Source organism: Aplysia californica, unplaced genomic scaffold (assembly GCF_000002075.1).
Source record: "Aplysia californica isolate F4 #8 unplaced genomic scaffold, AplCal3.0 scaffold00261, whole genome shotgun sequence".
Taxonomy (NCBI): domain Eukaryota; kingdom Metazoa; phylum Mollusca; class Gastropoda; order Aplysiida; family Aplysiidae; genus Aplysia; species Aplysia californica.
The window spans coordinates 530,098-557,415 of record NW_004797531.1 but is presented as its reverse complement, the minus strand read 5'-3'; the positions used below and the strand labels follow the sequence as shown (position 1 = coordinate 557,415).

The window sequence follows — 27,318 nt, the reverse complement described above, 5'->3', positions numbered from 1 at the left end:
CAGCACTGCAACAGGGAACTGCAGCAAGGAGCCCTGGAAGCCATTGAGGTTAATAAAGGTTTCTCTGTCGGGTGCAATCACTGGGGGAGGTTGTTGTGTGCACTGAAACACCCGAACGACCCGACCCGATCGGGGAAGATTGAAGAATACCGGACCACTCATACATTATTGCGCGAGAAAGTGGGGTAGGTGGGGCGGGTGGTTGGGGTGGGGTAGGGGGGATGGGGAGTTCAGGGGGGGTCTCCCCCCTGACAAAATATCTCTAGAATCTACCTGTCCGAGATTCTCCATTGAGACATTAAAAACGGGAAAATTATGAATTCGTATGGTTGAGACATAGATTTTCTAGAGGCAAAGTCAGTCCGCTGGTCCGGTATTCTTCAATCTTACCCGCGATCGCGCTAGCTAATGCTAATGGGTTCCCCCTCTATTACTCTAGATCTAGATCTAGAGAACCACCCATCCCCCAACCAATCACCAATGAATGGGCACTGGGCAGGGCCTTTTTAATTAGAGTAATAGATTCTAAATTGGCCCGTTCTAAATTATATGAATGAATGAATGGCTCATGACGAATATTGGTAGCACACTCATGTAAAGACGTAAAGAAAATAAAACCATGAACATCACCTGAACCTGTCGATTCAGACAACAGTCGAATTTGCAGAGGGGAAGAACTTTCACTTTCATAAATCCTCAGGGAGCGACCAAATATTCCATGCAGTTGACGCAACCGTCGTCCTGCTGCTTCCATTGCTCCAATGAATTGCATGTCAAAAGGTTCTACCGTATAAATAATTCACTAGATTTAGTTTTCTGACCCCTGCATTCCTATTGCGGCTTCTATAATCTTTCAAGCACGCAAGGTATTAGATCTATGACTTGTTGTGTGACCTGCAATTTTGTTACACAAAATCTGGTCAAAGTCCGCCAGAGATGCGAAAGTTCGACTCCACAGCTGAACTACTAAATTTCTAACTTCTGAAGTTCATTCACATTGCGCTGCTAGCTAGCAGTTTAATATAACAGAGTGGTTTCCCTTGACCTAGGTCCGCTCCCATTGATTACAATTTTCTGTAGTAAGCTTGGACCCACCACCATCGTGCCCATGTTTTTCACCATGGGGTGACATGCACAGCTGGTCCCCGCATCAGCATGGACTAGAAACAGTTCATAAAAATTAAAACGGACATTCAGGCTATTAGCCTAAAGAGGCAACAGAATGTTAGACTTTGTGAACAGTTAACCATTTCATGAGAAGAAAAGATGGTCCATTCCATTCACGTTACTACGGCTACGGTTACTCGTGAACTTCTACTTCTTAGTTTTTGCTGTTGCCAACATAATTATAATTTTATTGTCAAACCTTCCAAGTTCCTTCGAAATATAATGCTTGTGTAAGAACTTCCCTATTAGGTTCAAAGTTGAGTTGAGCTTTGAGAGGAGAATGGATTTGCTCAAACGAATTTGTTGCTGCTGTAGGCATCAAAGCTTATATTTCGCCAATGCCAATGCTGCTGTGCTTCTCTTTCTTGCAGCTGTTGCGTACACAATTGCGATGGCAACAAACTGGTGGTTCACCATGCCTCCTCATAGCTTTTATGGACTGTGGTCTGTGACATTTTGCGACTTTCTCCAATGTCAGCTTATCCCAGCATCTGGTGATTCACCAAGTAAGACCGTCAAATTAAATTGTTGATACTGAAAATATTTAATATTAATATCTTTCTAGATATCTATATAGACTAGATCTATCTCATCAAGAACAAAGAGTAGAGGCTTAGAGGGGGTTTAGTCCAGAATAGTCCAGAATATCCATTCAGCTGTCTTTCTCATATAGGTTTGATTTATTTCTACTGAGTCTGAGTAGGCTACTTCTTTTCCCTTTTTCACTATCATTCATGATCCCCATCAATTTAAATTAGACTATAGGCCTACACATTACATTCAACTGCATGCATGTTTCACAGTGAGTTTGTAGGCCCACTATTCTGTCAGTTCAGTACCAGACCTGTCTGGTGTGCCAGTACCTCACACAAAATAAATTTAAATAGACTCGTCTTATATTGCCAGCATCATTCTTAAATCTTCTAAGTCATTTTTGAAGTTTTGAGAAAATGTTTAGCCTAAAAAAAATAAAGGACCTTAATCAGAAACGGCATGACATAACATATGGACACTTGTGTTATCAAATAAAAACTAGGACGGAAATATTATGGAAACCAAAAGAAACAGTACAGTCTAGCATGCACATACAGTTGAAACCTGATATAACAGGGATGGTGGGACCAGAGAAAAAAATCCTGTTATAACAGATCCCTGTTATATCAGAAATGCAAGGGAAGGAAGCATTTGTGAACTAATCCACTGTATTTATTCGTGGGTAGTTTCCCTTGCCACAAGTACACCGCAGCCCTCTCTCATGGCCATGTGGCAGGTCTGCACAGCCCTCTCTCGCTTCACCTGCTGCGTGCTTGCAGCGGCATGGCTTGCGTGGGCGTGCTCCATCACCGCGTTACTCTCTTTCGCTCGCTCTCTCTCTCTCTCTCTCTCTCTCTCTCTCTCTCTCTCTCTTACTTTTTACACATTGTTGACTAGCCTTTGTCCCTGCTATAACTATAACCGATTCGGCTCCGATGAGGCCCTGTTATTGCCGATAACTTTTTATAGAGACAAAGAGTTGAAAGAGTAGGAAAAAAACAGGGATTTAAAAAATCCCTGACCCACGGGGTAATTCCACCCACTTTGGACAATTTTAAGGGACAAAACTCTGCAAGTCATTTGAGGAGAGTTTTGCCACTCATGATTATTGAGTTACATCCCCTGGACTTCCTTTTCCTATTTCATCTTCTTTTGAACCTGTGGATGTTGAACAGCAGCCTTCTTAAAGAGCATCCTCAAGCATCAGCAAAGTAAGTAGACCTAACGTACTTTTTGATGCTAGACCTTGTGTATTTATGGTGGATGAAAGTCTAAAGTATCTTTTAAAATCAATTAAGTGTTTATTTGTCTTCATTTTATGCACCAATAAAGCCATTATAAAAGAAAATTCTTCTGTTATGGTCATGAATCTATAGTAGAGTTGGGGTAAATCCACCCACCTGGTGGGTGGATTTTCACAACCATACTTTTTTCGCATTGATTGTAAGTTATGATCTTCTCTTAGGTATTTTACCTCCTATTAGTTCATTCATAGCAACCTACAAGTAAAATGTTGGCCATTAAACTTCATTTTATTACATTGGGGCAATTCCACCCACCTGGTGGGTGGATTTACCCCCAGATAATGTTGAGCATAAATTTATAACAATTTTGACTATTTTTTTTACAGAATGGTGAGGAATTATGTAAAGAAGAGAGCGCCATACTGCAAGGAGGCAATGCAGAACGCAATCGCAGCTGTGCAGTCTGGTACAATGGGTTGCCATCAACCTCATCAACACCTGCACCATTGAGGCCAGTGACCCCAGTGGAACCAGCAACCAGACCCAGCATAAAGGACTTTTTACTTTTTTATTTTTAAAATTTCCCCTACGTTACAAGCCAAGAGAGAAAAAAACAACCGGAAATCTGTTAAACGCCAGTATGGCAAAAGTTTGACCAGTTTTGAGTACATTCATTCAAAGAATAACAGAGGAGGAGGAGAAGAAGAAAAGGGAAAAGGAAAAGGAAAAGGAAGGCCTTCTGAACTGTTCCCACCAGAACCAAGGTAAAGAAAACAACAGTTGTGGACTCCGTCTCAGAGTCTGAAATTGATGACGATAGTCGCGACAAGGACTGTGCTGCCTCAAAGATGCCAGAAAGACAGTGGTGATGATGACAAGGATAGTAGTGACTACTGACAAACCCACAGGAAACCAGAGAAATGTTTTTGAAAGTTTTGTCTTTCATTGAAGTATGTTGGACATGTTTGATCAGAATTTTGTAGGTGGGTGGAATTTCCCCGATTAAAGTGTTTACAATTTTTTTGGGTTAAAACTCTATTTCTTGAATAGGATTAGTCAGAATTGTCTAATGTTATGTTTATGTTGAATGTTATGTTCAGAGTATAATTTGTTGCAAATTCTAGTCAGATATCACAATTAGGTAGTGCATGAGAGTGATTTAAGCAAAGTTGTGGGTGGAATTGCCCCGGTTCACCCTATATGGTTTCCACTGTAGCAAAGAACGCTCTCATCATGGCAAACAGATCATGTTCAGGTCTTGAATTTTTTCTTTTATATATTAATTCTTTGTATTCAAAACATGCAAATAGCGAAAACAATTAACTCTTTCCGGACGTAGTTTTTTTTGGGTCCAGACATAATTAACTTGTGGCTCGATTTGGATATGCAGGTGGTGTACAAATTAACTTCATAGAAGCATAACCATCACTCAAAATGTAACATATATCAATGAAGGAAATTGAATGAAGATTACATCCCGATATGAAACAAGGATTAATTTTGAACATAGAAGTATGCATTTCAAGGGTTAAAAATGGCGATGGTGATGAGAAAAATAAATTTTGACACACTTTTTGTTTCTTGAGTTATGATATCTACACTCAGTCCGGTTACATCGTTTTGTTTATGCAAGACCACAAGAACTAATTCACTCGTTTTTCCCCAAACCCACGCTTTAGCAAATTGAAACTAGATGTTTTTGTTTCCTAAATCCTTTCCGAGTTTTTCAATAGCAATAAAAAGTAATTATAAATGACGGATCGTGTTAAAACAAAACAATACTGAGGCACCCTATCAGTATCACAGCCGATATATTGGCGATACGTCCGGAAAGAGTTAATTGCATAATGAAAACGAAAATTAGCACCAGTGAAGGTAGTCTTGACCTAATTAATAAACACAACTGAAAATTTTGTTTACTGAAGTAGCAGTGATGAGAGAGAAAAAGAGAGAGAGAGAGAGAGCATTTTTAAGCACTGTATGAGTGTAGACCAACAACCTGTAGAATAAAAGCTGAGTGTTATTAAAGTGTTGGCCAAGGATGCGTTTAAATTGCAAAAAAAATCACAGAAATGTTCATTGATTGTCGTAGCCTACACATAGCCCTACTAAGTTGCATGTGGGGCGTCTGGGTCGTGTGAAAGCACACAAATGCAGTATTGTCACCTAGTGTGTCAGCACGCTTCCTCTTCAACAGAGATTAAATATTGCACAACACATCTGCAAAGTTAAGTCGTGATATACTTGTAGTAGATGGTGAGCCATGATGGAGCAAAAGAAGCTGAAATGGTTCTCAGCTGGGGAAAAACCCGGCTGATCATAGCAGATGTTAATAAAAAAGCCCATATGCGAGACTATATCAAACAATCATAGCATAGGACTTGTAAAATTTGGACCCATTTATCCAACTTTGTCTATATCTCTCGGTAGTTTTAAATTCGTACATTGTGAAGTTCATCCTCATCATCATCCAGTGCCAGATCTGCGACAGACATTGGGGATCATTGTTCTCCATTCATTCCTTTGCTCGGATGCTCTTAAAAAATCTAAGTTTCCCTGATCTTTCCCTGGTACCCATTTGTTTAGGTTCCTTAAGTAGGTTGTTCTGGGCCTACCCCTGCCTCGTTTGCCTTCAATTTTGCCAGTGAGAGCTAGATGTTCAAGACCCGTTTATGTCTATTCAGGTGTTGCTGCATTTGTTGTTTCCTGATTGTTTTTAACAGTTCATACTTTAAAAAATTTCCGCATCTCAATCACCAGTTTTGCTATTTTTGTGGGCAAGACTGTGCATATTGTATGCCCCCTAATTATGTCTCATTCAAATCACAATTTTGTAAGGAAAACCTCAGAAATTGCCTTGAGTGATTATGGAATGATGCTGATGACACTTTTGTTTTAAAAATCCAGTTCCAAATGGGATCATTCATTTGTTTGTTGGAGTTTGTAATTAAAGTACAGTTTTGGGGAAAAAAAGAGACAGAACAACTTTTGTAATGATATTCATTTTTGCTATTATAGTATTTTTCCCGTGATCCTTATTTCACCAGACTTATTGTTAAGGATCAGTTTTTAAGGTGGGGTTTATAGTTGAAAGTACTAAACATTCTCTTGAGTGTCTAAAATTAATGCGACTGCCCTTCAGCTTTTGTAGATCAGATGAAAATCTCTGTGAAGAAAAGATGTAAGCAAGCTAAAGGAAGAACATAAGTATAGTATTGTTCAACTCTGAAATACAATTTTACTAAACGAAAGATTTATTTGTTTAAACAAAACACTCAGCCAGAGCCAATGCAACCATTATTATATATGTCTAACATTATTTATGTTGGGGCTGAAATTTTAATCATTGTTCAAGAGAGAAGAAATTATGAATGGAAATCTGTCCGTCAAAAGTTATGCTGAAGTGTAAACAGAAAAACGCTCTCTTGTTTTGAGTGCAATCTTACTCATGTTATAATAAATATCCATTTTTCACAGTTTCATGGCTTGAAAAAAAGTACTGACTTCAACTTTACATACGGTAATACATTAATGGTCCCCTAAGGTAAGACCTGGAGATGCACAGTAGAGTCTGAAATGAAGTCCTGGAATCATTCGTGGGGAACGCTGACCAAGATGGCCCAAAACAGACAGAGCTGGAGATCCTTTGTCGCTGCCCTAAACGCCAGATGGCGTAATGGGTAGTAAGTAAGTAGTAAGTAAGGTAAAAAAAACTACAACGTGCGAGTAACAATTTAATAAGTTAAAAACACAATATTTTAAAATCAACTGTGGTTGAGCGTCGATCTTTGTATACACAGGCTATAACGTAACCTTGACATCTCAAATTATTTTTCCCTTCTCAGACTGGTATCTGGCAGTTCAAGTGCTGAGTGTTCTTGGATACATATTCTTGATTCTTGCTGTCGTCGCCGTGATATTCCTCTTGGTCACCAACAGCCACCCAAGCAAGGTGCTTTGTGTGCAGTTGTCAAAGGCATCTGGGCTTTGTGTTCTTTCAGGTAAAAAACAGAGTTAATATTTATAAGCTGATTGTTGAGAACAGATTGATAAAATGCTAGTTAATCCCTCTTCACTGACAGTCGTGGGCATCCTGTTTTAGAATGAAGGCACTTCATGTTTAATTGGATTTAATTACAGAGTTCACTGGCAACTGAGGGGTTGCTTTTATGGGATACCTAAGAATCATGACATTTATGCTATGGTGTGCATTTATTAAAAGATCTCTCTAAGTTACTAACCTCTAGAAAGAAAAATTTGACAGAACCATTAAGAAAGCCAGCAAGATCCCTGGAAATGATTTTACAAGAACTAATGAAATGTATAAGATCACAAGTATAAAAAAGATCAACAGCATTATAAACAACCCATCACACCCCTTTCCACACAAATTGTAAGATCACACAGCAGCAGATATGTACCTCAAAAAACGAAGAAAGAAAGATACAAAAGAAGTTTTTTACAATCATGTATAAAGCTACTGTCAGAATAAACATTCAATGCTATATTGCTATTTTGAATATGTATCTATATAATTCTAGTCTAAAGGTCTTGTAATTAAATTCCTGCCCGTGGTTAAATGATGCATCTGATGTGATAAGTACGTTTTGTCAGCTTTACTTTTCTTTTCATATTGAATTTTAATGGGAGAAATATATAATTTAATTTTTATGTATACCTGTAGATATTTTTATGGTCCTGTACAGCCAAGAAAAAATTTCCGTCTGAGACAATGAAGTATTATCTTATCTTAACCCTTCTCCAACCCCTCAATAGTCCTACTTATCAGTATTTGATGGATTGTATAGACGGAAAACTTTGGACAAAATGTCTCATAAAATGGACATCATTGCAGAGTAATTTTAAGTGGGGAGTATTTTTGGTCTGAACCTTGTTAAGGATGATGAATGTTATGGATATCCTTTAAAAAATATAGTTTAAGTATCTTTTTCCTTTAAGTTAAGAATGTCTTCTTTATCCGTGAGCCTTGAGAAGCCTTGTGAAAAGAAAACTGCTCCCACTTTCTACTCTATGCATAATTATTGTTTTTCTTTCCTTTCAGCAACATTCATGTCAATGGCCATTATTGTATTCTACACAAACTTGCTCATGGAATCCAGTCCAAAATACCGTCCAAACATATCCTACTCCTCTGGTGCTGTGTGCTTAGCATGTGTCTTGGAACTGTGTGCTGCAGCACTCCTGAATAAAAAAGTTTGAATCGTGATTGGTTTTTTTATAGCATCAGCCTTGTATTATAATTTATTGAAGTTCAGCTTGTAGTTGAATTTATAGGTCATGTTTAGTAATTGAACCTAGTGTTTACCTCTAGCACATCCCAAATTTTCTTGCTTCTTTTATATAGAATATTGTCATGGTGCTGCCATTATGTCTTCAGATTTAAGCTATAAATAATGGAATATATAACCATTTTGTAATTTGCCTCTTCATGGTGCATCGTTTAGAATTTGAATTGTTCAGAAGTTCTTGACCGTTATTGTAAATTAAGACATTTCCATTTTTAAATGTAATAAAGTAGGCTATATTATAAACCCCAAAAAATTATCTCAGAAAATGGAAAAAATGAGTTAGGCCTACACCTGTAATATCGTTCAATTTGTGGGTACAACCAGATGTAGAGAGAGTGAAGAAACACACTCTTGAAAGGGCTCTTTGTTTTATTTTTTGTCCTCTTGTACACTGTAACCAAATAGTGACTGATTAAAAGAAAGGTAGCCTACCGTCTATTCCCTGTACGTTACATAACAGTTATAACAGGTACAGTGGGTGTCACATTCAACGAGGTCACATTCAACGAGAAGTCGGCTCCAACGAGGCAATCCTTAATCCCCTATTTTTTTCCTCTATATCCTTTTATAAATGTACGTCAACTCCAACGAGGCTGCAAACAGACCGAAGTCGCTTTCAACGAGGTTTGCGATATCCAAATAAAAGCAATTAGTGGCCCCAAAAGCGAAGAATTTTTCCCCTTTCTCTCCGTCTCACGCGAAGCACAAGGCCCATCCTTGATTCCTAACACATTGTATTGCTAGATCCTAGTGTGCCTCCTAATAATAAGGGCCCCAAAGCCAAGAGGATGGGCGAGGGTTAGTCTACGGTAGGGATAGGAGGGGGTGGGTGAGAACACGATGCGGCTGTGTGAAACTGGATGAACTCTGGATGGGTAGGTCTTGATCTAGATTGAGACCTTCTTTTTTTTTCAACTTTCTTTTCTTCCCCTGATCAGAAAATACAAGCTCCCGCCTTTACTTTATGTAGATCTAGGCCTAGATGTGAGAGGGTATGTTTCCACACGAAAACTGTTCCGAAAAAAAAATTAATGCAGAAATGATGGTCAAAACGCAGCTCAAACACGCACACACTGATGCTGTTTGAGATTTTTGTCATCAGGGGGAACAACGGTTTTAATTACTGGTATTGGTACATCGTGTAATATAATAACTTGTCTCCTTTCTTTACTTTAGCCTTAGTCACGTTCAGCGAGAGGTCGGATCCAACGAGGACAACAAGCCGGTCCCGGCGACCTCGTTGAATGCGACACCCACTGTATAGTGTAATGTACAGCTTTTCAGATTTCTCCCGAAGTTATTGTCCCAATGGTTGATCATCTATTTTTAATTTAAGTTCCATTTGTTTGCAACACTTCATTTAAAGAGTTCTCAAGACTTGGATCTGAATTTAGAGCTCGGAGCTAAATATAGGTCACTGAGTTACAGGTCCAGTCCCTTTGGTGTTCTGATTTCTCCATCTTATCGGCTGACAAATGGCACATGGTGTTTCCCCTGGGGCCGCCGGTGTATTTGCGCTGACCCCAGAGCAGGGCTTGAGGTGTCAGGTTGCTGTGTCGTAAACGGTGTGTTGCCCCAGACTCTGGGGTAGCCAGGAGATGAATTCTGTTGTGGCAAACATTGTTCCCTTTTTCAGTGGTCACTGTGTAGGAGCATGGATTGGGGTGTCTGTTGATAACGATGCCCAGTTGGCTTAGGTCTCAAATGTGGACAGAATCCACGAGGCAAAGTTCTGGAATAGCTGCATTGTGTCTGTCCTCTTTTTCTCCCTTTGATGGACAGAGGGTAGATTGACGGTACTCGGTTGTAAGTCATTCTGTATAATGTGGACTTTGGTTTGAAGCTTCCTTCCCCATGAGAAGCTCACTTGGGGCATACCCATTGTGTTAAGGGGTAGTCCAGTGCTGCAGGAGGACAGTGTATAGATTTTTGGCTTTCTTGAGGAGAAGCTTCACCATTTGCTCCGCTCTTTCTGCCTCACCATTGCTCTAGGATATCTTGGAGAGCTGGTGATGTTATTAAAACCAAAATCTTTGGCGAAAGCTCGTAAGTTAGCACTTGAAAATTGAGGACGATTGTCGGAAACAATTTTCTCTGGGATGTCTTGACTGGCAAAGACAGACTTGATTTTGTTGATAATGAGCATACTGTTGAGCTTTTTGAGTAGACATAGCTCCACCCAATGAGAAATATAGTGGACCATGACGATGCAGGTCTGACCTTTCATGTCAAATAGATCCATGGCCAATTGAGACCAAGGTCGGTCAGGTAACGATGAAGGGGGCTGAGGTTCCTTCTGGAAAAAACAAGTTTTGCACTTCTTCACTATCTCCTCGATCTGGCTGGTGATATTGGGTCACCAAACTGAAGATTGAGCTAGAGCTTGATGCCAAGATGGCTTTTGTGGAGTCAATTGAAAACGTCCATTCTCAAATCCTGTGGAATTACAAGTGGTTCATCAAACAAAAGAACATCATTCAAAATACTGAAGTGAAGGCGATTAGTCCAATACTGTTTCAAAAGTGGATTCTCAGGTCTGTATGCTGTCCAGCCTGTGATACAGTATTTCCAAACTCCCAACATTTCTGGGTCATTCTTCTGCCGTGAGACAATACTTTGAAATCTCTGTGATGAAGCAGCGAGGTTGTCAACAGCCTGTTGCGCAAAGTGTGCAACTTCATCAGTGAAGAGTGATTCTGCCTCCGATGGCAGATTTGTTGGAACAGGAGAAAGTGTGTCCGCAATGGTTTGATGCTTTCCAGAAACATGCAACACATTTAGTGAGAAGCGCATCAGCCTCAGACGGAGTCGTTGGATCCTTGGTGGCATTTTGTGGAGTTCCTTGGCAGAGTGGAGAGGGACCAAGGGTTTGTGATCTGTCTCCAGTTTATACTGCTTGCCAAAGATGTACTCACTGAAGTGTTCTGATGTTCATGCTGCTGCTAGGTCCTCCTTCTTGATGACTGCATAGTTCTTTTCTGTACCTGGCAGAGCTCGAGAGATGTAGCCGACATGTCTACGAGACCCTCATCTTGGAATTGTAGATGTATTGCTCCGAGGCCAGACATGGGAGCGTCAGCAGTAACGATAGTCTCCCGGTCAGGCGAGTAGTGTACCAGTATAGGTGTTGTGGTAACGCCATCTTTGGTGCATTAAAAAGATGCCTCTTGATGTTCTCCCAATGTCCACTGTGGTGAGTCTTGTTTTGAACAATGCTTGCAAAGGTTCAGTTGCAGTAACCAAGTTAGGAGATAGGAGAGAATTTTGCTGTCTCATTCACCCTGCCCAGAAAGCATTATAGCTAGGTGACGTTATTGAGCTGAGGAAACTTTCAAATGGCTTTCAATTTCCTGGATCTACTTTGAGACCTCTGTCATTCACGATGTGCCCAAGAATTTGATGGATGACTGCGAAAATTCACACTTGTTAAGAGTAATTTTAACTCTCTAGAGATGCTTCAGGACTTGTCTGACTCGCTTGTAAAGCTATTGTGAGTGTCCTGAACAGGTGCTTGTATGAGAATGTCATCTGTGTGACAAATGACACCTGGTAGACCATCCAGAATTGTACACATCTGTCTTTGGAAGATCTCTGAATTTTATGAAGGCCATTGGCCTTTATGGCAAATTGTAAAGTGAAATTGTACTATGTTAACTAGAAAAATTGTTTTATATTGAAAATATGTTTGAGTTGTACTAATGTAAATTTGCCCCGCCATGCCACCAGCGAGGTGTCGGTAGCCTAGTGTTTAGGCTACCAGACTCGTTATCATGAGATTGTGAGTTTGGCAATTCGAGCCTCAGCTCAGTCCATCATTGTGTCCCTGAGAAAGGCACTTTACAGGATTCCCCATTTGGCCTAATCCTTTTGGACATGGACATTAAACTCGGAGGTCCCACCTCTTAAATACCCTAATTTTGTTGATAAAGGCGTTAACCTGTACCATTTCACCATTTTTTTTCACCTCCAGCAAACTGACCGCTAGAGGTAGACTCTACACATGGAGCACAGCACCCTTTATTGGCTACTTGATAATCTTTCTTCCTCGAAAAAGACATAGACTGGTCTTCATGGTTTTTTGTTTTAGTACATGTAGAGGTTTTACGGCGCTCGCAACTGCATAAGGTCATATGAGGGCCAAAAGATTAGAGGTGTTACGAGGGAGTAACAAACATAAGAAAGAAGGAGAAGAGATAAAGACGATAGATCATGTTTGATAGGAAAGAAGGAGCAAACCACACCAGAGCACCCGCCGACCACCCACGTCTTCATGGTTGTTATCATCAAGAGGTATGTGTGACGGTGCAGTTTCTTCAGACTGCAGCGAATCCGATGGAGTCAGTTTTGAATGATTGATCGCATTGAAGTCGAGAGGATACAAACCTAACTTTCTGCATTTTGCACTGATATTTGTGTGCCCTACACTCATTGTACACCACCTTAGAAAATGGTGCAAATATAAATTTTATCTTATGTAAGCTAAACTGCTGTTAAATGGGCACTGTTAGCAACTGATCGCAACAATATCCCAATGGAGGGGATTTTGCTGCCGTCTCTGATTGTCAAGAAGTCCCTTGTAAAAAATGAGGGAATAACTATGTGGCCACCCCCTCCATGGGTCCCCTTTGCTGTTTATTTAATTTTTAGACATTTACACATGCTATTTGATCATTACTTCATTACAGAAACCTTATAATCAAATAAAAGTACAAAAAGAAAGCCTTATAATGAACGTGGACAAGTGATCAGTCAAATTTTCAATTTAGGATATTTTGATCAACAAAATGTTTGAAACCACTGCCGCTCTCAAACTTTGCTGCCTTTCAAGGCCATCTTTGTTGTGAACATGTGATTCATGCTAGTGCATCACGGGAGCTTGGTTTCCATTTCGAAAACGAAACAAGACCTGAGTTATTTACGCCAACTTCATGCTTATCCCAAGAGTGACTGTAAAATGAGGTTTGACTACACTGATTAAAAGAAAGGTACTGTCTAAATTCTGATATTTTAAATAACAGCTGTAGCTGGTATTATGTTATGTACATTATTCCACAACGCTGTAGGCCTATTGGCAGCACCGTGACGATATTCTGAGAGTGTCTTCGAAATTATATGGATCAGTATGGCTTGAGTTTGAAATAGAGATATGAATCAACAAAATATTTGTTTGTGGTAGTTACATGTATGGATTTTCTAGTCTTTATAACATGTGAAAACATTTACTCGCTGGTATAGTCAGAAACAGACATGTAAAAATTTCCACCTAGTTTCGTGCACAAACCACATCGTCGACCAGCTGTTAAAATGTACTGAGCCCAAAATTTATAATGTATATAATATTTATATTATATATAAATATATATATATATATTATATATAAATAAGATTATTATTTTATTGCAGTTTATTAATCTGTGGTATATGTTGCATGTGCTCAATAGGTATTTTGTTGAAATAGCCCTTATAAACTGTTTACTCAAAGGTGTAGATATCATTTATATTAAATGTACATGTAGTGTAAATCGTTGTTTGTGAGGCTGAAATTTTTATAGTGAAATTCTAAACTTTTCAACCTAACCATTAAACAAAATCAAGCTGTGCTGTGAACTCTTGTGAATGCAACAAATTTGTGTTTCACGTGCTCATATGACCTCTTATGTAGTTGTGGGCGCTGTAAAACTCTTATTAAACTAAATGTTGATAATAGCAAGAAAAAATACATAATGTAGGTACAATTGATTGTTGAAAGACTGAAACAGGTTTTTTTTCTCTCTCCTGTAAACTTTTCTGGGCTTAGTACATTTTAAGCGCTTGCTGACAATATGTAGCTTATGCAAACGCACTTTCCACTATATTATTTTTTGCTTTCTGTAAATTAAGGTGTGTTGGATATCATCTTTTCTCACACAAATTTGAGTGATACAGTGGATTTCACTTAAAACTTAATGCAGCAGTAAATCAAAGAAAACAAAATCCCCTATTTCTTTTCTTCTTTCTACTTTGTAAGAAAACTATTGATTAGTCAAAATGAAAATGCTCCCATTACAGATACTTCTAAGCTGAAAAGAATTTTAAAGGTTATGTAGGCTAAATCTTTACTAGCAACTCTTAAATAAAAAATCATCGAGTTCTATGTGCTTCAAGTTCAAGGTAGTAAAATAGGAGAAAGAGACACGAGAACGTAATTGTGTCTATTTGGGGCCAGAGAGAAGCATCGCCCAGTGTGCTGCTTGTCTACGTCTACGTTTATCACACACATGAATGGGCTTACACACTATGAGTGTGTATAGGCCTAGTGAAGCAAGGATATGGAATGTATGTTTATCCCAAAACATGTAGTGTTTCGTGACGTTATTGACATTGGGCTTTCTCTCATCTCTCAAGTAGCTCAGAGTTCAGTATAGAGCAGTTTGCAGTACATTGTGCTTAGCTACTCTTTCGTCTGTGTTGTGTGACTGTTCAGCTGATTAAGCAAGCTGACAATGTCAAAGAGAAAGCACACACAATGAGTACAGCCTACTGCTCATATTACATGTTTACTTTTTTAAAGTTTTAAAATAAAAATTTCCAAAAAGTGGAATTTGTTGAAATAATGGCATTCCTAACTCAACACTGTCAGCAGTTACTTCTAGTTGAGCAACTCTCTCTAAACTAAAAACACGGCTAAACCAAAGAAAATCTGGCAGTCCTGCAGATTTTGTTTACACATGACATGTATAAATTAAGTACTGGGGTTTGATTTTTTTTCTAACGAACCCGAAAGCAAGTTTGCAATTTGTGCGAAGGCTCTATCTAATCTCATGCCTCAATTTTGAAATACCATTGGTTAGAAGACCACCATTCCTGTTCTGTTATCTACTGACTGAAAAGTTTACTTACCCAACCATTTTAGAACACCTATGACCTAAGAAGAGACCTGTAAAAGTGACTGAGCCATCCACTTAGAAGGAACAGGTGGAATTTATTTGTTAATTAAGAGAATGTTGATGCTGGAGACTTGTTTAATAAAAATAATATGAAAATCATGTCGCCTACCTTATTAATTTTTGTATTGTTTGAGACTACTTGATACTCACATACATTTTCACTTTGTCATTTTTCTTTTTTTGTTTGTACTTTTGTGTATGACAATGTACTTTGAATTCTCCTATTTGCTCTGACTCTACCCAGTTCTTTCCTCATTATTGTTTTTAAAAGTTATCTATTCATTCCTTGACATGCTAGATATGAGGCTGTTTTGTAATGTAAGGTACCGTTTTCTTGACCAATAAAACAAAACAACACAACCCAATTTTGTCACAAGGCGTTGCTTTTGCATCACATGTAAGAAACATTCATGATTCTTTTATGATGTAAATCTCATCTATGTGAATTACTAAATTGTTAATTGATGTTAATACATGTTTGATGGTCTATCCTTCAAGTAGCCTACATTCTTGAAATTTCCCATGACAAAGTAAAGTACTTTTAATTTAAATAGCTCCAAGCTCCATCCTTCTTTACTTGTCTCTCCCCTTTGCACTTTCTTATGACAGACACAGTTTTGTGGGAAGTTGCTGTTTTCATGGTCAGGGTTATGACTGAATAGTTAAAATAGGAACCTCAATGTATGAGCCTCTGTATGAATAATGTGATTTTAGAAATTTTCTTATTTCCCCGAAACTCTTGTATAAAAGCCCCATCAGACTCCGACATAGCTTACAGCCTGATATATACAGTCGAACCTGCCGTGACGGCCACCTCTATAAGACAACCACCTGTACAAACGGCCACTTTCCATTTCCCCCCTTGCGTTTTTTCTATATAATTTAACTGTGTAAAACGGGCACCTGTCCAACGCGGCCGCGGCCACAAAAATTTAACACACAACCCCTATAATACTAAGCAACAATACCTGTCTAAGACGGTCACCTTAGTGAATCCATTACGTTTTGTCATAAATTGTGCATTGGCCCCTGGCGTTGTGGGCGAGCCGTCATAATCCAATCACCTGTCGTTGTTGTTAGGTAGTCCCTCCAACCGATCATGTTGCGTAGGCCCCTCCCACTGTTGACCAATAGCTACCAATTTTCAGCTGCAGGTGAGTTAGCGTGTGATCCCTCATAACCCATAAGCCCCGCCCAGAACTCATACACAAATCGTAAGTGAGATGAGTGGTTACTGTTTACCCAGTCTGTAACAAAGTAACAAAGGACGTCAACATGAACTTGTTACAGAAGCGTCCCTTGTTCTCGGAGTGGTGGCGACCCATGTGTTTGTTTTAACATGGCACTCGGTCTTCTTTGTCTGATACATTTCGTTTTATTGTCACCATTGTGCAAAATCAGCGACAAAATAAAAATTACAAACGAAATACAAACCAACAGCAACAACACCAACAAAGACAACAACAATGGGGCTACTTTCGATTGGGGCCTCAGATGGGAATGGTTTGTTTTCTTTATCTTGATCAGTCCTGCCTAAGACGGCCACCTGTCTTATGCGGCCACTTTTCTCCTTGACAATGGGTGGCCGTCTTACACAGGTTTGACTGTATATATATATATAACATACAGTGAAACTCTGACAGAACAAAGTCATCCAGCTAGACCTTCAATTTCATTGAGTCCAAGTGTTTGTTATAGCAAAGTGGGCCACAAGTTGCGTCACAATGTAGGGCCTTGCATACAGCAACATCTGTCTCCACAGACCAGCTCTTTATTCATCACATAGATTTAGATCTTTGTTGAGACGAGCCTTTCAATGTCCAGTAGCCAGGCGGGAGGGGTGGATATGGTTGTGATGCATGTATCTCTGCTGACTTTCCATGCTAGAAACGCGTGAGCCAAACACTCCCTCCCCCCCCCCCCCCCCCCCCCCGACACATGCCTTAACAACAGCCTCCCAACCAGGTTCTCTTGACCCCAGCATACACCAAGACACATCATGTCTTACACGTGCCTCAACAACGCACTTATTGGCGTAAAATAAGGCTTTTTATTCTTATTGGTCGCATAAGATGTATGCAATAGACTACAACATTAATAAGCATGTTATGATCCACGATCAATAGTCTCTTGGAATTGAATAGAAAACGTTCTTTACAGGAGAAAAATGTGTGAAGCTACATGATCAATGGGGGCATGGGGGCTGTTTGCCCTGCAAACCACTTCATTGAATCCAAGTTTGCTCATATTCATGTGTTCGTTGAATCCAAGTTAATTTGTTGATTGTAATGAATTTTTTAAATGGGGAATCCGTCTCCTTTTGTTGAATCCGCGTTTCACTGTAAAATTTATTACGGCTGGCTGGTTGCAGATTTATAATCAAGATAATCTGATCATTTTTGTCTTTCTGCAATGAGAATCTGCTCCATTGTACTTCATTACCTGATTTTGAATACTGTTAACACATATTTCACATGGATGGCTGGTGCCTCTATAAATAAATCATTGATGGTCAACACAAGTTTCACAGATTATTATTATTTCTTCCATGTAATATCATTTTATATATCTTTTCTGATACCTCTTGTTTGCATTGCTATATTGATGATATTGTTCCAAAGACTTGCTGAGGATGATGTTATTTAGGTTTGGAACAATATTATCGCTAGCCGTGTGATTCAACCGCCTAAGTGCGAAAAGACAAAATTTTTCAGGAGGAGCAAAAAACTGTTTTATTTCTTTTTGCTCGTACCTATAAATCTGAAATTCCGATACGTACATGTACTTCATAAAGGGATCAAAAAGTGATTTTCTGAAATTTTGTCACTTAGGCGGTTGATCACGCGGCTTGGGTTATATTCTCGTGGTCCTGGTTTTTCATAAAATACTGTGGGTGTCGCATTCAACGAGGTCACCTTCAACGAGGCAATCCTTTATCCCTGATTTTTCCTCTATATCTCTTTGTAAATGTACGTCAGCTCCAACGAGGTTGCAAGCAGACCGAAGTCGCTTTCAACGAGGTCGCAATAACCAAATAAAAGCAAGTAGCAGCCCCAAAAGCGAAGAATTTTTCTCCTTTCTCACCATCTCACGCGAAGCACAAGGCCCATCATACCCTCGATTCCTAACACATTGTATTGCTGGACATAGTGTGCCTCCTACTATGGGTCCCAAAGCCAAGAGGATGGGCGAGGGTTAGCGTACAGTAGGGATGGGAGGTGGTGAGTGGGAACGTGACGCGGGCAGTGAAAAACTGGATGAACTCTGGATGGCTTGGCCTAGATTTGATCTAGACCTTTTTTGGGGGTAAGTGTTTTACGGCGCTCCCAACTGCATAAGGTCATATAAGCGCGCGAGATCTAGACCTTCAGTTGTTTTTTTTCAATTTCTTTTCTTCTCCGGATCAGAAAATCCAAGCTCCCGCTCTTATTTTATGTAGATATCTAGGCCTATATGTGAGAGGGTATGTTTCCACAAGAGAAATGTTCGAAACCCTCCCCCCCCCCCCCCCAAAAAAAAGAAGAAAAAAACAGAAATGACGGTCAGAACACAGCTCAAACAAGCGCACACTGATGCTGTTTGAGATTTTCGTCATCAGGGGGAACAACTGTTTTAATAACTGATATTGGTACATCATCATCATCATCATCATCCAGTGCCAGATCTGCGACAGACATCGGCGATCATGATTTTCCATTCATTCCTTTGCTCGGATGCTCTCAGAAAAGCTACGTTTCCCTGATCTTTCCCTGTTACCTATTTGTTTAGGTTCCCTAAGTATGTTGTTCTGGGTCTACCCCTGCCTCGCTTGCCCTCAATTTTGCCAGTGAGAGCTAGATGTTCAAGACCCTTATGTCTATTCAGGTGTCCCAAAAACTGCATTTGTCGTTTCCTGATTGTTTTTAACATTGAGCTTCCCACGTGGGCTTCATCAAGCACTACCTTATTTGATTTCTTTTCCTTTCACGATACTCTTAGCAGTCTCCTAAGAAACCACATTTCTGTTGCCTTTATTTTATTTTCACTGTCTTTAGTGATTGTCCAGCATTCACAGCCATAGAAGGGTTGACCAAACATAGCATTTCAGGACTTTCATTTTGGTGTTCATTGATATGTTTCTATTTTTCAGATTGGGCTCATTTTTATTGAAACTAGCCTTAGCCATTGCAGTTCTCCTTTTTATTTCTGCGGAAAATTTGGTTAGCCTTCGTCACGTTCAACGAGAGGTCAGATCTAACGAGGACAACAAGCCGGTCCTGGCAACCTCGTTGAATGCGACACCCACTGTATCTGGATCCACTCTGAAGTAGGCCTACTCTTCACTTAGAAAACAGCTTGATTTCAAAGAAGTACATGTACTAGTATTTGAAAATCCAAAAGAACAAAATGGTTCTTTAATTCATTACACTATGTTTCTTTTTTTTCCCCTGGTGATTTATTATACATAAATGACCTTTAGTAAAAGATCTGAATGTCAACAAACTTTTATCTCCTCATCTCAACTAAAGAATAAATGAGTGTAGTGAGTAAACATACTTATATCGAAGTTTGGGAGAAGGGTGGGGTGTAAATGTGAGAGAAACCTAGAGCTAATAAGTCTGCTGCGCAAAGAATAATGCCTCAGGAGTTATGAGTAATCTAGGGATACGTTCTTTTGTTTAACTGAAGGGTATGGCAAAAATCTAATTCTGCTTTTCCCTACAAAATTTGTAATGAATGACAGAAGTCACTCCAATTCATGTCACAGGAACTTTTATTGTGTAATGTGTTGTAAACAAGTGCATTTACCTCCAGGTAGTTCCAACGAGATGTGTAAACATGTGCATTTCAATTCTAGCAAGTCATACAGATGGATTTTGGAGCTCCTAACAAAACATTTGAGTAACACTAGCAGCATCTTATCTTATTTGCCAAAATCCTTCCACTCCCATTGGATCAAATCTCAGGAAATATTTCACATAAAACATTCACTGCATAGGCTACATGATGCTGGTGACAAAAAATTACTTTTTGTTGGTGCTAGATCTAAAGCCCTGGTTACACGCAACGATAAATTGTATCAGATTCGTCGTATGAGAGAACTGTCCATTTTATCGAACTGTGTTGTCTGTTTACAGGTTCTAATCTATCATCAAGTTTTCTTTCGATTGAAGAGATTCCTCGTCATAAAGCCACCGTGTCTCTTTGCGACGACAGCGATTTGCCTGCTCTCTATGTGAAGGTTTCAAGCTCTGGACCTAATGAATGAAAGGCGAACACTGTACCTCTAGATCACGAGAGCCCCCCCCCCCCCCCCTTCCCTGTACATTTTGATTTAGCAAAACAGTGTCTTTAGAAAAGGGTGGCCATACTGTAGGTCTACCGTGTTGAGTGTAGAACCAGAAGCTATGACTTGACTGCCGATGTTCAAAGCACCGAGTGACCTTGATGCACAGCTTCACCCTTGACGATCAACTTAATAATAAAATAGCTAAAATATCTAAAATATATAAAATAACGCACCAAATCAGGTTCCCCGTGAGCAACTTTGCTTATTTTGAGACGCTGATTCCGAATATGAAATCAATTTTTACCTATGATAATTAATTAAAAAATTTTGAGCCATGAGTTTAGTTCCGCGCTGCGGAAAAGAGTCTCCAAACCACCGTTCAATCGTCCAAATTTTGTACAATTTTGTGGTTACACCTAACATATCGTCCAGTTCTTGTACAATTTATTGTTACGTGTAACCGGGCCTTAATGATTCATAAATGCTGCAATGATTGCATTAGACCGACTTTCATTTTGAATTTTTAGTCTCAAAAAGCACTAAGACAAGAACTACATCTACATCAGGTGTTTACTATACATTTTATTGTATGCAAGATCTGTTTACATCATGTAATAATTACATACACATTATGACATGGTATTTGGTTTTCAAGATGAATAAAACATGACATAAACAACAACTTGTACATTCTGTTTACAACTGAACCAGCTAGCGCTTGCTGCTAGCTCAAACAACGCTGACAACAATGTTATACTTAATGTTACGTTGCTCTTTACAAGGAGATCAAGAGGGCAGCACAATGTCTTCACTATTAGCCTTTTTGTTAAAGGTGTTGGAATGAAAAGTGGGACGATATCCATATATGTATATCATGTGTATACCAGGTATACCACTTTCACTACTCATGGTTACACATACGCAACTTCCAGCTGTAAGTATTCAAAAATTCATGTCACTAAAAAAAGGTTAATTTCATGCTCCTGGCTATAACTTTTTAATTGTTTCTGTAACGTCAATTTCTTTTCTTTTTTAAAATTTCTACATTTTATTTCTTTTCCAAAAGAAGATTTATGATTGAATAAAACTCAGTAGAGTCAAAACAAGACAAAATATCATATAGTGTAAAACTAAAGCCAGGGTAGGAAAAAAGTACTAAAGACACATTTTAAACATCAAACATACGTTTACTACTGGCATGAATAAAGCATTGTTGTGGAAAATGTGTCCAATCTCAAACAACCATATATATGAAATATCTAAAATCAACTAAACACCAAAACATTGGACTTCCATCATACTTGCAGTCATTTGACAATTTGTTACACTAAAGCACACAATAAGAGGACATTTCCCAAGCATTCTTAGCAAATACACTTTAGTTTCAGATGAGTCAAATTTCTTCATCTTCACTAGAAATACAATCTTTCCCATAGAACCCCATCAATACAACCAACCACCTTGAATCACATTACAAGCACATGCAAAAAAGAGTTGTTTTCACCTAAAGGCATCATGAAGTTTACAAAGTCACAAAGAAGTCTTCTGGATGCAGTGATCTGTGACAGAATAACTTTCCTTTCTTTTGTAATTCAGTAGCTTGAAATATTAAAGACTACTGTGGAGCACTTGCTATTCCCAGTATGACAAATTTGCAGTCAAAAGAACACTGCTAGTGTATAATTACATGGAAGTATTGAAAAAGAATCAATAAAAGCTAACACTAAGATCTTTGATCACGTGAAATTATTCAGATAACAATTTCAAACATAAACATACAGTCAGTTTTCTAGTTACAAGATCAATAGAGTTCCAACGAGCCCATTTTTTCAAAGGAATGCAAACTTATGTCTATTTGCATATATATATATATATAAATATGTGACAATTATTTAAGAAATCATTCTACACAGCAAATCATACATTAAGATTACATTTGTGCTGTCTCATTATGCATAACATTGACTAGGACCTAACACAAAGTGGTAACTCACAGCAACGTCAAAAACGGTGTACACATCACAAATTAAGGGGGAAGGGGGATATAATAACCTTCCTAACCATATTCTGATCAGGAATTAGCAGGAAGAAAATCAGAACTGTCTTGAAGCATTTCACATGCAAACTTATCAACTCGATAAGAAAAATAAGCAGCCACATTATCTTCAACTTATGACCCAATGGACTCGCTACCATCTGGCTCACCATTACAATTACAGCATATCATGTGTTCTTTAATTACCAATATTATCTACTTTTTTCGACTGACAGGCAACAAAAATTGACAAAGACTATGCAGACTATGCTCTCAAATATAATATTCACGAATGTCAGTGGCAACACTGCATCCTAATTCTCTGAATTACCTAGAATTGTACATTTGTAGACTGACCATCTTTAACCTTCTGTACAATGTACATCTGGAAATGGACAACATTTGAGGTTCAAGGTTGCCTATGAGATGGTACATGTATGTCCCGCTAAACACCTGGCTCTACTTCTTCTGTATAAAGATTTATCCACAAACACAGTGTGGATTTACTTAAAAAAGGCAGAAACTTTCCTTTGATTTGCAAGCGGTTTTTTTTTTTTTTTGGGTAAGATGGAGAATATAGGGAATGAGGGGAGTGAGGAAATTGACACTATCAAAAGACCTGGGGTCTGAAATGGGTATGTCACAGGTGGGCCAGATCTAGACAGCGAGTCCACTAACGTAACACCAAGACACGAGACTGGTGTTCTGGCTAATGAGTTTGACAGGAAAATCAGCCCTGACAGTTGGAGCACACACCCCCTGGCGACGAACGGGTTAAATTTAACTCCATAGACCTACTAAACAAAGGTCGACAAATACATAGAGAACTTAAGTCTTTGTCATCTAACAAACAAGCGGAAAAAAAACAACAACAAAAAAGTTTAAATTTGATGAACAGTACATCAATGGGATCACACAATTACACAGCATGTGTTCAAACAGGAAAGAAACAGAAAAGACCACAGTCCTTGTAAATGTTGATTGGCGAGAGTTTCAGTTTTGTTCATTCTTACCCCACTGATGCATTGAAAAACATTTACTTGACAAGAGATTTCAGCTGTAATTTTTTTTATAACTTAATAAAATGTATTCTCGTATTCCTACAAAAAAAAATTTTTTTTAAAGAACAACTTGGCAGCTGCCTGCAGAAAATTTCAAATTGCGTATTTGACCTGAAAAGTAGACACCTCACATTCATCCCATACTGTCCATTGCAAAAAAAATTATTATCATTATTATAATAAAACCCATGTAAATATATGCACTGACTAATTAGACCTCCACAGCCATAAAAACTGTATGTACAAAAAGAAGTACAATTCGGACGCTCATTAAACATACACGGCCATCAATCAAATAATATTTCTGGATCTTTAAAATCATCAAATATGGTGGGAGCCTCATCAGTATCACCTTGGGCTAGCCTTGCAGCCTTTTCTTCTTCCTCCTTCTTCCTCATCTTCTTCTTCTTCTCTTGTACCTTCTTCAGCCTGCAAAAAGACAGCAGCATGAGTAAGTCATTCATGTATTTAAATTGCACTTATTGTATCTGTTCAAAGGTTTTGTTATGGAACTCATTATCTGTTATCTGGTCTACTACTCCATTCTTAAGTGTAAGCTTGCTGAAATTATATAGAAATTAAAGATAGTTCCTTGATAATTTATCATACTTGAAGAAGTAGGTATTAAATCTTATTTGGAATATTTCAATACAATGACTTCTAAAATTGGGAACATCTGAGAGCAATATATCTGTCCTCAGAGAAATTCGCGCGCGCAACCCGCAAGTTGCCCATGCAACTTTTGGCCTCAGCGCAACTTTTACCATTTTTGTGAATTCGCGAATTTTAGGCAATTTTCTGCAAAAGTTGGACAAATAGTAATTCAATTTCGGTAAAAATAACCGAAATTTACTTCCACAACTAAAAATAACGACGCGAAGGGGGACAATTCGTACCTGAAATTAGATCTACCACTTCCTTTCCCTTTTGCACTACGTGGATGAAATCGGGTCGGGACACAGTCGCCCGACTCGTTGCCTGAAAACAACGCGTTTGTTTTTGAGGCAACGAGTCGGGCGCGATCGATTTGTGCCACGATAGCCACTTTGCGCCGTCAGTCTGTCGAGCAAACCGACCCGTCCGGACCTGACCCCCCCAATAGTCCTGTTTGGACTGAATCATCTTCTACTTCTTCTAGATCTAGCTAAATCTAGACTCTAGATCTAGATATCTATAGAGTGAACTCAATCGTAAACACTATCGTCTGATTACTTTGCTTTCTTGGCTCCGTAGCACCAGGTAGATAGATAGATCTAGCATATTGTATAAAAAATTGTGAAAGACTTTACATTTTTGGCTAGGAGGGCAGATCTAGACATGGATCGATTCATCCAGAAAATCCCTAAAGGGGTCGTTCAAATATAATCTTACATCTGGAAAAGGCCTAAAGCGGTGGGGGTCTTGATTCCAGTAAAAGAAAAATGTAAGAAAGAGGGGGCGGGGGGTCCTGAACCAAAGTAATATTACACTTTTGTAAGGTGAAAGAATAACAAGGAAAATAATGTATGACAACATAACTTTTTAAAAACAAAACATGACATAAAAAAGAGTAAACTCTGCTATTCACTTAGAAGTTTTTCCGGAAAAGTTCCTCTTATACCAAATTTAATTATTATGTCACATGTGTGTGTATGCATGTTTTTCATGAGTACTATTTATGTAAAAGTAAAGCACATAGACTACCAATGATTGTAACACAGATTTGCGCAATATAAAATGTCATATTATTTATAAGTAAGCGAATAAATATTAGTATTTCAGCATTTTTTTTTTTTAAATTGGGGGGGGGGGGAGGGGGAGGAGAGGAGGAAAATGTAAGAAAAGTGTAAAGGGGGGAGGGGGCGGGGCAAAAATCCCCCAAAAGGTGTACGATTATATTTGAACAGCCCCAAAACCACGCTGGTCACACCTGCCCAACGTCAGCGGGAGTTTAAGTTTAAGAACCTGACACACGTCTATGCAACCTCCATGCAGTTGGGTTTTTTTGTGTATTTTTTTTGTTTTTGGTACGGTAGACATTCACATTTAACTTTTGATTTTGATCCAACAAAATTCTCGTTGGTTACTTTGATTGCAAAGACCATACCAACAATGTATTCAAATAATTCCTTGACATTTTAGCTATACATGTCTTGCAACTTTTCTTGCAACTTTTGTTGATTTTTCTTGCAACTTTTTGCAACTTTTACCATTTTCAAATGCAACTTTCTCTGAGGACAGATATATATGGGGTCATCAAGTACAAGTCAGTAGTAAGATACAAGCAGAGTAAATAAAGTTGTTCAAATGCAGAAAAAATGTCAGCACAATAACAGTCATATCTTACTATAAACAGATAAATAGATCCTGGACACCACACTCAAGAACTCCTTAACCATTATTATAGCACTTAGAGCAGCATTGCGCAGTTGATTGATTTGCACCTAAAGCGGCACTGCGCAGTGGTTAAATCACTGAGCGTACATGGCACGTGACTGCTGTGGTATGCTTATGCCATTTCTATGCGATCAAGGAAAAATGTTCGATTAGAATTGACAGAAAACGAGGCTATAAAGCGGTTCTTTCTTTAAGTTTTAGAAAGGCCAAAATTGACCCAGAAATAGTGCGTGTGTGAATGTCTAAAGTATGGGCTCTTGTGGCCTAGAGGTTAAGGTGTTCACCTCTCATTCAAAAGGCGAGGCACTGTCGTGGCACTTGCCAGCGACAAACTGAGAATGGGATAGGGAAGGGGAGTGAGCGATTGGGAGTGGGGGTAGGGAGGTGAAGCCCAGTGCGCGAGATGCTCACATCTGTGAGGCACTGTACTGTGTGTGAGACTAAACTGTGTAGGCCCTACATGACCTACTAAAGCCTGGTGTGTCGAATAGGCCACTTGGCGGGTATGCGGACTTAATGAAGAATTAATGCATGGACATGGACAGTAGCGTGGCTTTTTGCCCCCATTTATGTTCGTGGCCCCGCCAGGTACCCACGAAGCATGTCGATAAAGCAGAGTGAGCCCCAAAAAAAGGCGATATACGAAAAATTGTTTAGTGAAGATACTGACGAAAAAATTTCGTAATTGGAAAATATGTCGATATGTCAAAATATCGATACATCGGCTGTCGATATAAGTCGATTATGCTCAGGGTGTCCAGCAATATTTGCTGAAAAAATTTACTACCTGGAAAAAAAATTTACTACCCAGCAAATCAAGCCCCACACTAGCTCGAAAAAGGGAGTTAATTTGTGCTATCACTAACATAATATTATCATTACATAATATATGGAACGAAAATAACATGCAACAACGTCCAGTCAACAAAATTGAGGATAGACAGACGATCACAAGCTTGCTCGCCGCTAGATTTAGTTTTAGATCTAGTGATGTTTGTACAGCGCTCGCAACTGCATAAGGTCATATGAGCGAGAAGGGGTGGATGTCAACAGAAAAATCCAAACGAGGAATCAGGCTTACTCTGCTCACCTTTCTATCCTCAACACCACAAAGTCTGCTTCGACTGTTATAATTTACTATCACCCATCCAAAGTTTTTGTCCTCTGGTGTTGCCTTAAGCACCCCTTACCCCTCCTCCGAGTGCATCTTTAAAAAAAATCAATGATCCCCTACCCATTCCGTAGTCCTAGGCCTATACTTCGCAACGCTCAGACTTCGAATGAACTTTGGCGACCCCAACAACAAACGCCGGTGCTCACGCGCGCAGGTTCATTGACCGGTCAGGATGGCGAGCCCGACAATCTAAGAATTAGACGACGCTTGTACTTTCTTTCCC

The 27,318-nt window shown here is 39.0% G+C and overlaps 3 protein-coding genes across 3 annotated transcripts in view; 1 reads left to right on the top strand and 2 right to left on the bottom strand.

Moving 5' to 3' along the window:
- Positions 1-1,052, bottom strand: part of LOC101856581 (von Willebrand factor A domain-containing protein 8) — a 67,865-nt gene extending 66,813 nt beyond the window's left edge. The window contains exon 1 of the mRNA XM_005100814.3: positions 631-1,052. Coding sequence (XP_005100871.1) covers positions 631-772 — 142 coding nt within the window. The 5' untranslated portion in view covers positions 773-1,052. The remainder of the gene's footprint in view (positions 1-630) is intronic.
- A 6-nt stretch (positions 1,053-1,058) lies between these two features.
- LOC101856350 lies at positions 1,059-8,514 on the top strand. The gene is made up of 3 exons (XM_005100813.3): positions 1,059-1,673; positions 6,791-6,946; positions 8,008-8,514. Exons 1-3 carry the CDS (start codon positions 1,448-1,450, stop codon positions 8,163-8,165), a joined length of 540 nt encoding a protein of 179 aa, XP_005100870.1. The 5' UTR covers positions 1,059-1,447; the 3' UTR covers positions 8,166-8,514.
- Positions 8,515-21,011: 12,497 nt separating this feature from the next.
- The window catches only part of LOC101856103 (V-type proton ATPase subunit D), a 25,156-nt gene continuing 18,849 nt past the window's right edge, over positions 21,012-27,318 (bottom strand). The window contains exon 7 of the mRNA XM_005100812.3: positions 21,012-23,974. Within this exon, the coding sequence (XP_005100869.1) occupies positions 23,833-23,974 (142 nt within the window). The 3' untranslated portion in view covers positions 21,012-23,832. The remainder of the gene's footprint in view (positions 23,975-27,318) is intronic.

Bases quoted from the DNA above. Each gene is read 5' to 3' on its own strand.
- LOC101856350 (XM_005100813.3), top strand. From the start codon at position 1,448: ATGGATTTGCTCAAACGAATTTGTTGCTGCTGTAGGCATCAAAGCTTA. The intron at 1,674-6,790 runs GTAAGACCGTCA...TTCCCTTCTCAG, and splicing joins AGCATCTGGTGATTCACCAA to ACTGGTATCTGGCAGTTCAA. The intron at 6,947-8,007 runs GTAAAAAACAGA...CTTTCCTTTCAG, and splicing joins TGGGCTTTGTGTTCTTTCAG to CAACATTCATGTCAATGGCC.